An 18227-nucleotide genomic window follows, 5' to 3' on the forward strand; every position below is an offset into this window, starting at 1 on the left:
ATCTAATACTCAATATTCCTATTAGGTAGGCTATACTATCCTTTCATAAGTAAGCAAGAGGCTCGGAAGGGTGGATCTCTCTAAAAGAGGACAACTACTAAGAGGCTTTGCTAGTCTTGAAACCATACCTTCTAGCTTCAAATAAACATTTGGTGTTGCTTCTATTATGCCAAGGTGTTGGCAATCACCTTTCCTTAATTACACATATACAAAACTAGAGAACTGGCTTAGATATAATCACATAGCATTCAAAAGCCAAAATCACTTGCTGTGCTGTTGTACTTAGTAGTAACTGGGAAGTCATCCGATGTAAAATCCTATCCCAATATGGATGTTTCTACAGCATTGCCAACAGTTTCCAGCCCTTGGCAATACTACCGAGCTGCTGCCTGAATGTGTAACACTTTCCTAATTAGTCAAGATCATTTCTGGTTTAAAGTCCTTCCTTCCTGGAACTGGCCATAATTTTAAGGAATCAGAAAGACTGTAATCTTACTTTCAAATGGGAGACTTTTAAATATTTGAAAATAACTATCCTCTATTTGCATCTTTTCTTCTTTAACCAAATACCCCAGCTTCCCTAACCTGATCTAATAGTTTCTATCATCTCTAGTCATCCAAGTGGTTGTCTTTTGAACACATTCTGGATGGTCAATGTCCAATATTTTTTCAGTATCTACCAGGTGCACACAACCATTAAGTATACAAAAGTGCAAAGCATGGCACACAGTGGGAGCTATTACCTGACTGAAATTGAAAAGTGAGTACAAACAAACAAAAACAGAAAAGGAAAGAAAAGTGAATACGAAGTTGACATTACATAGTGCCTACTGAGGGAAAGGTGCAGAGCCCATCTTGTTCTCTCCTCACATTTTAATGGACACAATAATCTTCTAAATTATCATCTGTCAAATGGGGATGGTAATATCTGCCTACCCCAGAGAGCTGTCAATAACCAATTGAAATGGGCATGTAAAAGATGTTTTGAGAGCATACAAAGCACAGTTTAAATATATGATATGAATGATAATCATAATCTAGAATATTCGACAAATATATGACATTGGGTTAACACAGAAATCACCAGCTACAAATCAAAAAAACTTTAGGGCTAACCATCTCTTTATTTGATCACAGGTTAATCTCAATTCATTCTCTTAATATAATCAGAGTTAAAGTGTTTACAAACTACTAAAAAAGTTGAGAGTATCATACTTGCTCTTCCCTGAAGACTGGACCCTTTTTGCTTGATTTACATGTGGGCTTAGAACTGCATTATCAAAGCCAACCTGGAAGCCTTCACATATTATCTAGTTCATCAGTACATTGTTAATTCTCAATTTTTTCTTCTTGATTACTAATAAAGACAATTCAAGAGTCGCTGAACACTTCACAAATCACTTAGGTATATGTTAAATATTTGGGGGAAAATATTACATACAAGTTAAAAGCAAATCAGTAATAATTTGCATAGGCAAAACTAAGTTGTATCTGGGTCAATATGGTCTCTGATCATGTCTGCCAAAAATATATGACTGTCAAACTTGAGTCACCCTGCTCCTATGTCTATGTTATGCTAGCAGATAGCAAAATAATATGTAAACGTTCCATCAAAGGCTATTAATAAAATAAAAAATGTTTCAATAAATCAATACAAAACACTGATTATTAAATACCCAAATATATGCAAGTGTTACATAAAAACAAGTAAATGTTTTATTGTAAGAAAGAGATCTGAAGCGACAGACATACCTTTCTAACAATTGCAATAAATACTACAAGTACAACTGGGAGCAACAATGTCTTTGTATATCTCAGAGGAGTCTGCAATTCAGAGAGATTCTTTATTAGATGAAAATGTAGTTTAACCAAACAAAATTACATCTCGAATAATGTAGGCAAATTTCTAAAAGCATAAGTAGAGAAATATGAACATTCACCTATCAAAAGTCCAATCTACCACTGACTCTCATCATCAAAATGAAGGTGCATTTCCATAGAAACAAATTTCACCAAAGTGTTGAGTTGAAAACACTAAAAATACAGTTCCCAAACACTTGTAAGTGTGGAATGTGACTAGAGATTGTTTTTCACTTTTTGCATGCTACTTGTCGAACTAGAGAGCCCAGCTTACTACTCATCTGAGGTTAGTAGAGCTCCTTTAAGTGGATTAGTTTCCCTGAACATTTTGTGGGGGTACACATAATCTTATTCCTGATTCATTCATTCCCCCCACACATACAAATATACATATGACCAATACTTATGAAGGGAAAAAAAGATATTTTTACATTTTCTTTATTAGCAAAAATCTACAAAAATGTTTTTAATAACAAGGCCTCTATACATCGCAATTCTGTGCACCTCTCAATTATCTCCCCACCTCAAACCACTGTTAAAATTTTGATCTGTTATACTTTATGTATGTTACTACTGTACTTAAACAAGATCTTACCATTTTGTTCACTCCATTATACATCTCAAACATTTTTCCACATCAGTATGGTACCATACTAGGGAATAACTTGCTAAAATTGTCCTTTCTCCCCACCATATGGATGTACCATAAAAAGGACACACTTCTTGAAGTGGCACGTCAGGACTGTGTCTCAGAAGCACAGTCCCTGAATTCAGATACCCATGGAGATGGTGAATGGCATGCTGCCAACAGCTTTTCTGTTTGCTTTAAGTTGACTGAAGTCTGCTATGCCTTGGTAAACAATCTGTATCATCACAGAACTAACAATTAATACTCTCAGGTTGTAGAGGCATATTGAAGATATATGATGTCTTCAATAATGTTAAGGGACTTCTACCATATCCTAATGCTCCACTAATGTGGAGAAAGAGGAATTTATCTTCTATTTCCTATTTGCCACTTCCTTGAAGGAGGCTTTATCTCCTGTGAATATGTATTTTAATGTCTTCAAGATATGCTTCTTTTGATTCTTTCAGAAGGTTCAACACTATCATTCATATATCTTTTATCAGTCATTATATGTCACAAAACCATAAACACAATAAATGAAGACTGATAGGCCAACTAGAGTAAGCTGGACATCTGTGAGACACCCTTAGCTCAGAATGGCTGGTGGATAAATTTGCTCTATGGTCCATTGATCTGGAACTCAGGACAATGGAATAATAGTAGGACTGCAGGGAAAATAAGTAGGCCCATAAAACATCATCTATCAATTTAATGCATGCATACATATAGCTTGAATGGAAAATGTATCACAGATAATAAATGTAATAGATCAGTGCCATATTGCTGGTTTTTAAATGGCAAATTATACATGTTTGTTGAACCAAACAAGCTTATAATATATTCAAAAATAGTATTTATTTAAAATACCAAAAGTACTTTCCTATAACATCTCATTTTATCTTCACAATATCTGTTTGTACTGTGCCACTAGAAACTAATGACAAAGAACGAGAGCCACTTGTTCAAGACCATTAAGTAATATTGCAGCCTTCTCAAATACACTAACCTACTCTCTGGTTTCCTTCTAAACATATGAACAAAGTTTTAGAAAGAGAAACATTGGAATGAAAACCTGTGCTCAATGACATTTAAAAGCAATGAGATCATTCAAATCACCACAAAATGAATGGAAATGTAAAAGCTTGAGAGTGCTGTCTCTGAAATGACACAACTTGAAAATGCCCCTGTGTTTACTCATCCAAGAAACTGTGGTTAGTCTGAATGCATACTTCCAAATTACCAAAATGAAAACAGACCATATAATTCAGGGAACTGCACTAATGTAAATAGAAACCTCTTCTTTTAAGCTGCCAGATTTTCCTTTTCCTTTAAACCAAGATAAAAGTACATACAGAATCGGAAATAACAGGGCACCCTTTATGAAAAATGCATTGAAAGAAAACTAGAAATCACATCTTACCTCCTTTTCCATAAAGTCAAACTCTGCTGCACAGGTATACAATAAAGTATCAAAATCCTTGTAACTGAAGAATTTTGATGTTAATAAGTTGCCGATGTGAGCCTATTAGGAAATAAAGTGAGGAATCATTACATTAAGCCAAATATTGTTATAATGCACTTTAATCTTAACAGTATCTACAAATAGTTTTCACTGCACTATAGACATCATTGTTCCCATACTGGACTTTTTTTGTTAAGAAAAGTGCTATTCCCTCCAACCTCACGGTGGCCCTTTCTTTTGCTGATCAATGATAGCTCTAACACCGCCCCACCTTCCACTCTCATCAATGTACTAAAAGCTTCTTACTGGGTTTCCCTGACACTGGAGAAAGGCACTTTGCACTCTCCTTTGCTAGAGCCTACTGGGAAGTGTGAACTTGGAACTCGGACAGACTTATATCCATCATATAGGAACCTAGGCTATAGAGTGAAGAAGGGGGAATATTAATTCTGAATTCTGGAAATGGGATTTAAAAGACTACCTGAAGAAAATAAAATGGGCAGGCACTGGAGTAAAGCACCTTTTGACCAATGACCAACTCTCAAGTGTAGTTCTTCCCGTTACCAGTGCTCTCACAACTGCCACATTCACAACCACCTCAAAAAGCAAGATAAGGGTTGTGGAAATATCTTCACTTAATAAATGAGAAAACTAGGGCTTGAAGACCAAACAATTGCCAAATGTTTATGTTCATTATTGTCTAAAAAAGCAAACATCAAAGAAAAGACAGGTAGTTATAACTAAGACACACCAAACCTAAAATTCTACATAACATCAACATGAAGGAAGAGGAACAGAGTGAAAGTAGAAGCTGAAGTGTCACAGGAATGTGACGAGCATTTCAAAGCACTTCGTCTTGCTGGGGGAAAAATGTATGCTGATAAGTTTAAGAAATCAATAGGGAGAACATACAGCACCTAAAATAGGAAAAGGAAACAAATCCCAAATAAAATGGAAGAAAAGTATCTTGGTAAAATGTTGATTGCCACATATGCAAAGAGCTTAAATTCACTAAAGGACAGATGTTGAAATTGGGATTAAGGAAACAAACCCAATATTATGCTTTCTACAAAAGATATACTTAAAGGTAGAAAAGTAGGAAACAGAAGAATAGAAGAAGATAAACCCAATAAATTTGAAACAAAGAAATCTAGGTTAGCTATTGTAGTATCTCATAAAACTAAATTCAGGTGAAAATATGTGAAAAGAGACAATGAGTAATATTATGAGCTAGTAAAATGAACAGCAAAGCAAAATTATACACATCACTACCACATTCGGAAATAACCATCAACTCAAAATATATTTAAAAATTGACAAAGCTATAGGAAGAAACAGATAAGCTGACAGTATTCATTGGAAATGTTAAACCTGGTCCCTAGAACAGAAAAGCAGACAAAATTAACAGAAAATTTAAATAATATAGTTAATAGGCTCACAAACACTACAGAATATGAACCTCACAGTTCATATGCATTTTCCTTTAAAATAGCAAAAAATTTTTAAATGTTCTTATACCATTTATTTCAATGATTCCAAACAATTGATATAATTTTTTTCTGATCATTAATATAATAAAACTAGAAAATAACTAGAATAGCTTTAAAAACCCTTTTAGTTAGAAACCAAATAACATAAAATGTACTACCTTTTAGATTAAAAGATAATCAGGAAATGACCAATTTGTAAAATACACAAAGAAATACTACTTATAGGAAAATTTTGGTTTTAAACCATTTACCAGAAAATAAGGGCAGTGACAACAAGAGAGGTAAGTTTTTCCCTCAAGTTTGATCTCATTCATATGGGAATCTAAAAAAAATTGGTATTGCAGAAGTATAACAGTGGTTCCCAGAGGCTGGGGAGAGCATGTGGGAGTAGGGTGGCAGGACAAAGTTTATTCAAAGGACATATAGCAACAGTTAAATAGGAGGAATGAACTCGAGAAGTATTACAGCAAGGTGACTAGGGTTAATGACAGTACTCATACTTTTGACAAATGCAAATAGGGTGGGATTTTAAGTGCTCTCATAACAAAAAATGCTAATGATGTGATAATGTAGTGTATGTACATATATATGTGTATATATATACACACACACACACACACACACATATAATTAGAATGGTTAAGCCTAGTTATCTAGTTAACTATATATATCAATATATAAATAGATTTCAAAACATTAAGTTGAACCCAATAAATATATACAATGTTATATGTCACATTAGAAAAATAAGAACTTACAAATTTCCAAAAGTTAATAAATACAAAAAAGAACATTTCACATACATGCACATATGCAAAAATTTTAGCAATTTTTAAATTTAACTATATTGAATAATTTTTTAAAAAATACATGAACCATTTGCTAACATATATGAAATAGGCAAAGTTCATCTGAACTATCAAAGCTCACTCCCTATGAATTAGATAATTTCCTAAGGATATTAAACTTGGAAGTCAAAAACCTACTCAGAAAACTCCAGGTCCTAACAGAGAAGGGAGAACTATCAGTTCTAGAGAAATTATCTCTAAAAACAAGGGGACTGAACATTTTCCTACAATTTTAGGTGGTTATTCCTCTAAAACCAAAACCAGACAAAATCATTATAAGAAAACTATTACTAATATTCCTCATGAATACAGGAATATTTTAAAAATATAAGCCAAGCAAATCTAGCAATATATTAGGAGAATAGTACAACATGAGCAAGTGAGGTTTATCCAGGAATACAAGGACAGATCGATACTCAAATACCAGTGAATGTAGAATTTTCAGCTATAAAGAGGGAAAAAAACAGGCAAATACCTTCCCCCAAACAACTATACAATTGAACAAAATTGCCACAACCAATCATACCAGGTTCTAGAAATCAACCAAAAGGAAAAAACACATTGAGAATTATTGATTTTAAAACACTAATGAATTTTGGTAAAAACCATAGGATGATGCACTCCTTCCTAGGCCACCCCACCCACAATCAGTTCTACCACCATCTTCTCAAATCAGTCAGTGCAATGGTCCTACCAGGTGCAGCCGGCCAGGAAAAGCCAACTGTTTGCCAGGAAGAAGCTGCATTGATTTGGGAAGAAGAGCAAAAACACCTGCACTCAGAGGTATTATCTGGTAAAAGCAACAAACTCAGTAGGAAATAAAAGGCAAAAGCCTTTCTTTCTGCCAGAGCCTAGAAAACTCAGACTAGTCCAAAGTTCTACAATGAGAATCTGAAAATGAGATAACCATCATGGCCACAGATAAGTTCTCACATCCTTGGAGGACTGGAAACCTGCACACATGCCCAGTGGAGATCCAAGAGACCCCAAGCTCTCCAAAAGTCCTTGACTAGCAGGATGGAAGGTGACATGCACATTCAGGAAAAGACCCAAGAAGGCACAACAGGTAGGAAAAAATGGGACAAAAAATGACGAGCAGAAAAAAAGTTATTTGGCTAAGTAGGCCTGAATATGATCCTCTGATAAATCTACTTGCAAATTGGCCACTTGGATTTCAGAAGGGTTCCCACTGCTATAACCAGTAAGAGTGGCTTACTGTATCTAACTTATACAAATAATGTGGTTTATCATGAAAACCTACATTCCCTCCAAGAGTCTGGAATTTTGATATAAGAGAGGCAAGGGTGCCAACATGACCAACCCCCCATAAAATCCCTGAGCACTGGAGTCTCTATAGTTTCCCTGGCAGACAATATTTCATGCATTTTGTCACAATTCATTGCTAAAAAACTAAGGGCATCCCATGTGACTCTGCTAGTAGAGAAGTGTTAGAAGTTTATGCTTGGTTTCCTCCCCAATCCATAACTTGTGCCTTTTCACCTTCCCTGTAATAAATAACTGTCATAAGTACAACTCTATTCTGAGTCCTGCAGGTCTTCTTAGTAAGTCACCAAACCCAGGAACACTGCAACACACTCAAAAACAGTCTGAAGCACTTGCAATCCCAGCAGCTTGGGAGACTAAGGCAGGAGGATCACAAGATCAAAGCCAAGCTCAGTAGCTTAGTGAGACCCTGTCTCAAAAGGAAAAAGAAGGGCTGAGGATGTGGCTCAGTAGTTAAGCACACCGAGGTTCAATCCCTGTAACAATAACAACAACAACAAAAACAAATTTAAAAAAAGATCTGTGCTCTGAATCTGCACTCTGAATCTGCTTGCCAACTGCACTCAGATCCAAAAGGAAGGAACAGAAGACATACTGCCTTAAGATATCTGAGCTACAATTCTGACTGAAAAATGGCTGAACACTAATTTACAGAGACAGGAGAGTAACACCTAGAAAGTCAGGCTAAAAAACCAATAAGAATAAAAAAGAAAAGAAAAGAAAAGAAAAGAGAAGAAAAGAAAAAACCCAGAAGCATTCTACCACTGAATCCCCAACCATTTTTCAAAACTTTATTTTGAGACTGGGTCTCACTGAGTATATATTTCAGTGGTAGAATGATTACCGAGCATGCTTAAGCCCCTGTGTTCAATTCCCAGTACTGGGGCTGGGGTGGGGGAACAAATATTAATAAATAAAAATAAAATATCCAGTTTTTAGAAAATTTAATGAGACATGCCAATAAACAGAAAAGTCTGATTCATATTCAGGAAAAAAGTCATCAAAAATTGACTCTCGGAGGCTCAGATTTTATATTCAGACAAAAATTTCAAAACAGCAATTACAAATTAGGAATATGTGAAATTTAAAGAATCCCATTAAAAGTTAAATGAAAATCTTATGATAAAGACTCAGAAAATAGCAAGTTTCAATAGCAAACAGAAATTTTAATAAATAAAAACTCCAGAGTTAAAATGTATAAATAACTGAAATGGAAATTTCACAGGATGGGCCCAAAAGCAGTGTCAAAAGGCAGAACAATCAATAAACTTACAGAGAGGTTAACAGAAATTATCTAATCTGAAAATTAGAAATGAAAAAAGAATTAAGAAAAATGAATAAGCTGAGAGTAAAGGTGCACACCTGTAATTTCAGCTACTTGGGTGGCTGAGGCAGGAGGATTGCAAGTTCAAGGCTGGCCTGGGCAACTTAGCAAGACCACTTCTCAAAATAAGAAATAAAAAATGGACCAGGGACGTAGGTCAGTGGTGGAGTGCTAAGATACCCCCTAGTACTGGAAAAATAAATAAATAAATACAGACAGAAAAAAAGGAAAAATGAACAAAGCCTGAAAAACTTCACAAGATTATTAAGCACATGAACATGTTAATGGGGACATTAAAAAAAAGAACAGAAAAATGTTTGAAAAAATAATGACCCAAATCTTCCTAATTCAGATGAAAAATTGTGACTTACAGAAGTTCAATAAACATCTAGAAGGATGAATAAAAGATCCACATTTAGACATATCACAAACTTTTAAATGTGAAAGGGAAAGAGAAAATCTCACAAGCAACAGCAGAAATACAACTCATCATGTATAGGGAAAAAATAGTATTAACAGCATTTTATTAATTTCATTAATACTTATAAGATAATATTATTGACTGGCTTCTCAGAAAAAACGGAGGTCACAAATTCTAAAAGAAAATTACTGTCAACCAATAATTTTATATCCAGCAAAATAAGCCTTTAAAAATGAAGATAAATAAAAACATTACAAGAGAAACAAAACCTGAGAGAATCCACTGCTATAGACCTGCCTGACCAGAATTAGTAAAGGAAATTCCATAGTCTAAAAGAAAATGAAACTGGCAGTAACTCACATTCACAGAAAGAAAGGAAGAACAATAAAAATGGCAAACGTGGATAAATACAAAAGGCAATATAAACACTTTTGTTATTCTTTCTCTCTTAATTTTGGTAAGACATAAGGATGCATAATGCAATAATCGTAACTCTATTGTTGGCACTTACATATAGATGGGATATAGCAATGCTCAAAACAGGGAAGAGAAATGGAAATAAACTGGTGCAAAGGCACTGTAGTTTTCCTGAATTAAGTCAGTATTAGCCTGAAGTAGATTGTTATACATTAAGATGCATATTATAATCCCTAGATCAACCATAGAAAAATAATTAATGAAGAGATATCTGCAACCATTTTCATCCATTGTAGCACTATTAATAAAACCTCAGGTATGAAAGCACCTTAAGCATACACAAAGGGGTGAATGGATCAAGAAAATGGTGTGTATGTATAAATGTATATGTATTTTATGTATATATGTATACACAATGTTAATAAATGACAACAATGATAACAACAATAATACAAAACAGCAATAACACCAACTATATTTATAGAGTACTGACCCCAGTTTATACTGCATTAATACTTTTTACTTAGTAATTTGAGATCTCACAGGTAAAACAGGACAATTAGGATTAAACTAAGGTCTGTCTGACACCAGAGCTCATAAACTTAAATGCTGCACTTGCTGAAAGAATAACTGGTTTATAAAACAGAAGTTTTAAAGCCTCTGGAATTTATCACTGAGTGAGTCAGATGAAAGTAAAATCTGCAAACAGTCTTAGCTTCTAGTTCATCAGACTTCTACCAAGGAGAGTACTGAAAGGATCCTTTCCTAATTTTCCTCCTCAGTATTTTTACAGTGCTCTGTACTTTTTTTTTTTTAATAAAATCATAGCCTTCATGACTTGTATTGCAATTGCTGATGCCTCTTGACTTGGGATGTGCTGATTAAAGCATCAAAATAAAATGGGCTAAGCAATTATGACTAGGAAGAATCCCTAAAGTTATAAACCAGAAAACTTATCATTTTAATTTCTTTCATGGTCAAACATCAAAGCAAACAAAAATTTCTATTAATAAGCCTAATTTAGAGTAAATTACCTACGACTTAAAAAAAAAGAATTCACAAGTGTTGACCAGGAAACTCAAAGTAGGAGCAGTGAGGATCTCCAGCTGAGGCTTGAAGATTGCATCTTTATCTGTTACAAAAGGGATTATAAAGAAGTCTGACTCAGTGGCTCTATAGACCTTAAAATCTGAGCTTTAATCTCTACCACTTCCTTGCTTTAAATTTTTAAAATATTTTTGATATAGAAGATAGAAAAAGATACAAAAGAATTATGTTAAGATTAATTCTGGAGAATAAAAACTATATACATAAAGACAATTGCTTTCTATCATATTAAATAAATTTTAAAAATAGGTGAATAGACTTCATCATGGAAAAAGGTTTAAAAAGTGGCACTTTAATAACTCAAATATTTCATTCTTAGTCTATTTGACTTCTTTCAAGTCTTTCAAGTTTAAGTGAAAAATGCACTTACATCATCTGCAATCCCAAAGATTCTAGATGTCAAATATTTGAGTATAACGGTTCCGAACAACCAAAGACATCCTTGGATAACCTAATAAATAAATAAACAAATAAAACAATGAAATGAACAAAGCTTCAAATTCCACAGCCTAAAGCTTTAAATGTCTCTATTTCCAAAATACTGCCAAATGTGTCTCAATTTTAAATAAAGCATATTGCTCCAAAATGCAGGACTCTAACTACAAGTGAAAATATACACTTGAAATTTTATTAATAAAACTAATGTATTTTACTGGAGATTTGTACAATTCTCCTTCTATGGATTGTTACTTATATGTGGGCCATTTCTCAAAAAAAAATGTGGATAATAAAACTGAAACTTTTTACCTTCCCAGACTAATCTTAACTTCCTTTATGAAAAGGGCAATCTGGCACTTTAATATTGAGTCCTAATTTGTTACAAAACTGTAAGATCTGTTTCCTTAAAGGTAAAACATAAAAAAGGTCAAATGTTTTCTCTCATATGCAGAAGCTAGAGTAAAATAAAGGAAAGGTAAGAAAGGATAGGGTAACATAAAGGACCAATCAAATATAAATTAATAGATGAGTGAAAGGAAGTCTAGTAGAGGAGAGGAAGAGTAAGGGGAGAAGGGAAGGGAGGAGAGGAAGGAAAAAAGGGAGGAAAAGGGGGGATCATAAACTGAAATCTTTTTCCATGCATATATGAGTATGTTGGAATGAACCCAACTACCATGTATAACCATAACGCTCTAATAATAATAAAAAAGTAAAACATAAAACCAGTATGTTTTAAAGAAAAAACACAAGCATTAAAATATTGATTCTTACCCATAAACTAAGTTCAGATATATTTATTTTCAGAAAATGTGGTTTCAATGCCAACATGCCCTGAATAGAAAAAAATAATAGTTAATATAAATTCAAGGAATAAATAATTATTCTAAATAGATTCAAGCACCTAAGATTCAGCACACTGTTGATTTTCCACATAGTATTACTACACACTCATTTCTACAGTCAGTAATTTCAAAACATAGCCTTTATTTTATCCAAAGAAGATTAGGTCAGTTAGTGATTTTGCAAAACTGAAAACAGAATCACCATATATAAATGTACAGGATTGATTTTTACATATCTGATTTGTCTAAGAAGCAAGAGGCATATAACAAATGCAGAATTTTAGGCAGCAGGCATACTGGCATAAGATTTTACTTAAGCTAAGAAACACTGGCTCCTGGGAGCACAAATGTGATTTTAATGGATCAACTAAATACTTCTCTGACAAATCTAAAGTCTTTCCAAGTACATGGACTCCCAAACTATATTACCTTTAGAGTGCTAAACCTAATTGAAACTTGGCAAATGTAATTAGAGGTCAAAACACATATACTTGAACCCAAATTAAGTCATTTCAGAAGTTTTCTGAGCATCTGAGAATACAAAATGTGATACAATTCAGGTTTCAAAATCATATACATAGGCAAATATACATAAATATGTTATATTCTATAACTGTTAGCATCATTTACATACCATGTAGGAAGTACACATAAATATGCTTAATTCATACCTAAGACAATGTGAGTGTCAAGAATCTAGCAGGGTACCTGACATACTAGAGAAGCTCAAGTGAATTTAAAGGCAATTTCTTACAAAATGAACTTAGATTAGATTGTATTCACATGCAATATTCAATTCAATGACTTGCCTGTACACAAGTACAAAGAGTAATATATTTAATCTTGAGTAATAACAATACTTGTTAACACAGGCAGGTAAAATATAGAAGTGAGTACAATGTCACATTTCCTAATTATAGAGTACACTGATTTTAAGAACTGAACTTATTACTGCCAAAGCACAATTCAGTTAACTACTTTTGTTGAAAATACTGCATTGCCACATGCTAGTTGCTCATTTCTATGGCTAAATACATTCAAGTCACACACCTAAAAAGGGAAGGAGCCCAAATTAGGAAGAGGAATATTTTTTGATAATGGGTTTTTATATAATTATTATTTGTAAAGTGGGTTAATAGGAGCCTACAAGCAAGTTAATGGGTTCTAGTTTTAAAGTAATTATTATTTGTAAAATGGGATGAAGACATAGGAGGCTCCAAATTGTTAATGGGTTCCAGAAATCAAGAAAGCCAAAATAATCTAAGTAATTTAAATGATTACTTAAAAAGTAGAATACATTCCAATTAAGACTTAGGAATAACTTAGGTTTGTAAAACAGTGTAATAGTGAACCCATGGAACCCATGGAAAAAAAGACACAATCGTCTCTGGAAGAGGTAATTTTATATTTAGATAGACACTGAAAAAAAGGAAAAAAGAAAAACAAACTTGTACCCTCATGAATCCCTAGCCAGTGATAAAGAAACTGATACCATTAAATTAAAAATCAGCCATGTACTTAAGGAACACTTACCCAAATAATTACCAAAGAGGAAGCATAATAGGATGTTAACAACATTGAGTTGCCAAACATCAAAACAAAACAAAGTGCAAGAGAAATCTGGAAAAATCCAAGAAAAATCATAATTAATGCAAATAAAACAGAATCACTGATTTTTCATTGTGAAAATTGCACATATCCATGATAAACAAAATTCAAACCATTCAAAAAGGAATATATAATAAAAACAGCACAACAGTTTCCATGCATCTTCCTGGCACTAAAATGAATAAATTCTACTTCATATTTTGTTAAAAAGTCACAAATAAGAATCTACTCATAGGTATACTATTTTTTGCTTGTACTCTATGTTTCAGAGAGTTTTACAAATCAATTCAAGCCAATCTAATTTATTCTGTTTAAGAAATGAGAAATGAGCCAGGTGTGGTGGCACATGCCTGTAATATCAGCAACAGAAGGCTGAGACAGAAGGATTGAAAGTTCAAGGCCAGTCTCAGCAATTTAGCAAGGCCTTAAGCAACTTATTAAAACCCTGTCTCAAAAATAAAAAAATAAATAAAAAACGTCTGAGAATGTGACTCAACGGTTAAGTACACAGGTTCAATCCCTGGTACAACAAACAAACAAACAAACAAATAAATAAAATTTTAGAAAAGAATTCCACTCTACAGATGTCCCACAGTTTATTTAACTGGTCCTCTGATTATTGCTTTTCAGTTCTATTTTGTTTGTTTTTCCTATTACAAACATGCTATGATAAACATCTTTATGTGTTCATTTTATGTGTAAGTTACACTTGTGGACAAATAACCCAAAGTGAAATTGATGGATCAAGGATACACAAATTTTAAAATCTGAAAAACAAATATTGACAAATTGCTCTATCAAATGATCATATCAATTTACTGCCCCATCAATAGGACAAGAGATTTCCTGTAGATACACTCTCTGGCCTACATTGTGTCTTATTTTTTTTTAAAACAGTTATGTTGTTTCAGTTTCCTATTTTTATGCTTTTTTCTTTCTTTTTTTTTTTTTCTTTCTTTCTTTATTTTTGGGGGGGTGGAGTACTGAGGATTGAATTCAGGGGCACTCAGCCCCCTGAGCCCCAGCCCTATTTTGTATTTTATTTAGAGATCTCACTGAGTCGCTTAGCGCCTTGCTTTTGCTAAGGCTGGTTTGAATTTGCGATCCTCCTGCCTCCTGAGCCACTGGGATTACAGGCGTGTGCCACCATGCCTGGCTCTTTCTTTCTTTTCTTTTTCTTTCTTTTTTTTTTTTAACTGGGAACTGAACCCAGCAACACTTTATACTTTTAACACTGAAAGACATCCCTGACCCCCAATGGGTTTCTGAGGCTCTTGCTAAGATGCTGAAGCTGGCCTTGAACTTACAGTTCTCTTGCCTCAGTCTCCCAAATTGCTGGGATTACAGGTGTGCACCACTGTGCTGCCTTTCCCATTGTTGAAATACTGGAAAAGATAGAGCATCTTCTTCCTTACTCCCTATGTTGTTTTATGTGTGAACTGCTTATCCCTACTGCACGTGTTTCTCCAATCAATTTTTACATAATTTATGAAAATAATATTACTTTGAAAAAAAAAAAAACACTTATGACCAAGAATCAGGCAAAACAATGCCAAGAATACTGAAAAGAAAATGTAAGGTAGTACTAAGAAATGAAGCTCTAAAAATCTTAAGAAATATTGGAAATGAAGTTAGTAAAATACACACTAACTTACTTTAAAAAAAAAAAAAAAATCCTGAGAATGATCTTACCATTGATCAGAATGGGCATATAGGCTTTTAGTGAGATAAATGTCTCAGAATCATTAAATATGAAAAACATTATAACTCTGGCTTTGTTTTCAAAGTTATAAAATTTAAATCACACTATCTCCAATTCAATCTACAGCACCATTTGGAGCTTCCAGATTCAAAGCACCAAGTCCTTCAGGACCTGGACCCGAGAGTAAGAAGATCAGAAGAAAGGAGTTGGACGGGGTGTTTAAAGGGAGGATACTAACAACAGAGAAAAGAGCTTAGAACTGAAAAGCAGGCTTTAAAGAATTTGTCTTCCTAATTTCTTTTAGCAGTGTTTTGTTGCTTTCATTGTATGAGTCTGACCCACTTTGGTCAGGATTATAACAGTAACATTGGAGAGAAGTGAATATAATCTGGACATATTTGGAAGCCAGATCTAACAGTTGGATGTAGGGTGTATAAGCAGAAGAGAAAGGGAGAAAAACTTTGGGCTTGAGCAAATGGAGGTGAAATTTTGTCAGTAAATAAGAGGGTAAATATTTTGAGAGAAAATGATCTTGTCAGAAAAAAAAAAAAATCAGAGGTTTCATGTAGACAGGTATTCTGTTTAAGGTGTGAATTGATTTTATTAAATTTTTTTTTTTACAGACTGCATTTTGATTCATTGTACACAAATAGGGTACAACTTTTCATTTCTATGGTTGTACACAATGTAGACTCATATCATTCATGTAATCATATATATGCATAGGGTAATACTGTTTCATTCTACTATCTTTCCATCCCCCACCCCCTCTACAATTTCCTCTACACCCCAATTTCCTCTACACCATCCAAAGTTCCTTCATTCTTCTCTTCCTCCCCGCCACCCTGCCTTGTTATACAACATCATCCACTTATCAGAGAAAACATTCGGCCTTTGGTTTTTTGGGCTTGGTCTATTTCACTTAGCATGATATTTTCCAACTTCATCCATTTACCAGCAAATGCCATAATTTTATTCTTTATGGCTGAGTAATATTCCACTGTGTGTGTGTGTGTATGTGTGTGTGTGTACACACACACACACCACAGTTTCTTTAGCCATTCATCAGTTGAAGGACATCTCAATTGGTACCACAATCTAGCTATTGTGAATTGAGATGCTATGAAATTGATGTGGCTGTATGATTTTTATGTATCAATTTTGTACTCTGATTCTTTGCCAAATTAGGAAATAAAAAGAAACCAAAAACATTAACATTGGAATGGAAGCAATAAAATTATCTCTATTCACAAAAAATGCATTTAATATGGAAAAAAAATCTAAAGGCTGCACAAAAATATTGTTAAAAATTGAGGAAAGTATTAGGCTAAAAAACCATGAGCAGTACCCTTTTGGGAACCAATGTAGAGGTAGGAAAACCCAGACTGTAACTGATGATTGCTGAGACTCAGGATAGACAACTCTGAAAGTTATAAACTCTAGTGAACCCAGTCTTAGGGAAGGGCCTACAGTTCTGTTTTACTTCCAAGAACTCTACTAGTTCTTTGCAATGACTATCAGAGGAAAATCCCTTTGTGCTTATGGCAGAAGGAAAGGGAAAAAGTACCACTTCCAAATATGCCTAAGCATTCTGTTCATAGAAAGAAATCAGAACAATTTTCTACAATCTCTTCCAGAAGACGGAAGCAGAGGAAACACTTCCTAACTCATTCTATGAGGTCAATATTACCCTAATACTAAATCAGAAAATAACATTACAAGAAAACTATAGGCCTATATCTCTCATGAACACAGATGCAAAAACTTCAACAAAATATAAGCAAATTGAATCAAATAATGCATACAAAGAATCAAACACCAGAACGAAGAAAGATGTATCCCAAATATACAAGGCTGGTTCAATATCCAAAGACCGACTTTCTTTCTCCTCCTCGCTTTTCCACTCTCTCTAGCGCACGCCCTTTCTCTTTCCCTTTCTTTTCCTCTCATTTTCTCTTTTACCCTGCAAGGAGACACTCTGTTTGCTTAATAAACCCCCTTATGTGAAAAAAAAAAAAAATTCCAAAGACCAAGTAATATATCCTTTACACCCATCAACAGGTTCAAGAAGAAAAATTACATGATCGGTCAATGCATACGAAAAAATTATCTGACAAAATTAAACAACTCATTATGACAAAAACTCTCAGTATATTGGGAATAGAAAAAAACTTCCTCAATGTGATTTTAAAAAATTAACAAAAAAACTACAGCTAACACATAGTTAATGGTGAGAAACTGGAAGCTTTCCTACCAAAATCAGGAAAAAGGCAAAGAGGTTCTTATCCACTACTGCTTTTCAGTATCATATTAAAAGTCCTGGATAATTCAGTAAGAAAAGAAAATAAAAGTATAAAAGTTGGGAACAATTAAAACTGTGTTTGCAGATGACATGATTAGTCAACATGAATAACAAAATCAATATTCAAAGAATCAACAATAAACTCCTGAACCTAGTAAGGGATTAGTGCAAGGTTGCAGGATACAGGTTATCATAGAAAAGTCATCTGTGTTTCCATATGGCAACAATGAAGAAAGTAGAATTTGAAATTATAACACATTACCATTTATAATTGAACATCAAAAGTTAAAAATGTAAATATCTAACAAAATATGCAAAAGATCTCTACAAGGAAAACTACAAAACACTGATGAAAGATATCAAATAGAAGCTAAGTAGATGCAAAGATATTCCATATTTATCGATAGGAAGATACAATATTCTCAAGATGACAGTTCTACCCAACTTGATCTATATATTCAAAACAACCACAGTCATTATTTTAGCAAGTTATT

General features: G+C 33.7%; 1 protein-coding gene across 3 annotated transcripts in view; it reads right to left on the bottom strand.

The window, feature by feature from the left end:
* Positions 1 to 18227, bottom strand: part of DPY19L1 (dpy-19 like C-mannosyltransferase 1) — a 108277-nt gene that overhangs the window by 20116 nt on the left and 69934 nt on the right. For 2 of the 3 annotated variants that reach the window (XM_079151743.1, XM_079151744.1), the window contains exons 11-15: positions 13655 to 13741; positions 12051 to 12110; positions 11212 to 11292; positions 3909 to 4010; positions 1753 to 1824 (exon numbers count right to left, since the gene is read on the bottom strand). In XM_079151743.1, the coding sequence (XP_079007869.1) occupies positions 1753 to 1824; positions 3909 to 4010; positions 11212 to 11292; positions 12051 to 12110; positions 13655 to 13741 (402 nt within the window). The remainder of the gene's footprint in view (positions 1 to 1752; positions 1825 to 3908; positions 4011 to 11211; positions 11293 to 12050; positions 12111 to 13654; positions 13742 to 18227) is intronic. The other variant, XM_079151745.1, reaches the window with a different exon arrangement.

Source organism: Sciurus vulgaris, assembly GCF_902686455.1.
Source record: "Sciurus vulgaris genome assembly, chromosome: 8".
NCBI lineage: Eukaryota > Metazoa > Chordata > Mammalia > Rodentia > Sciuridae > Sciurus > Sciurus vulgaris.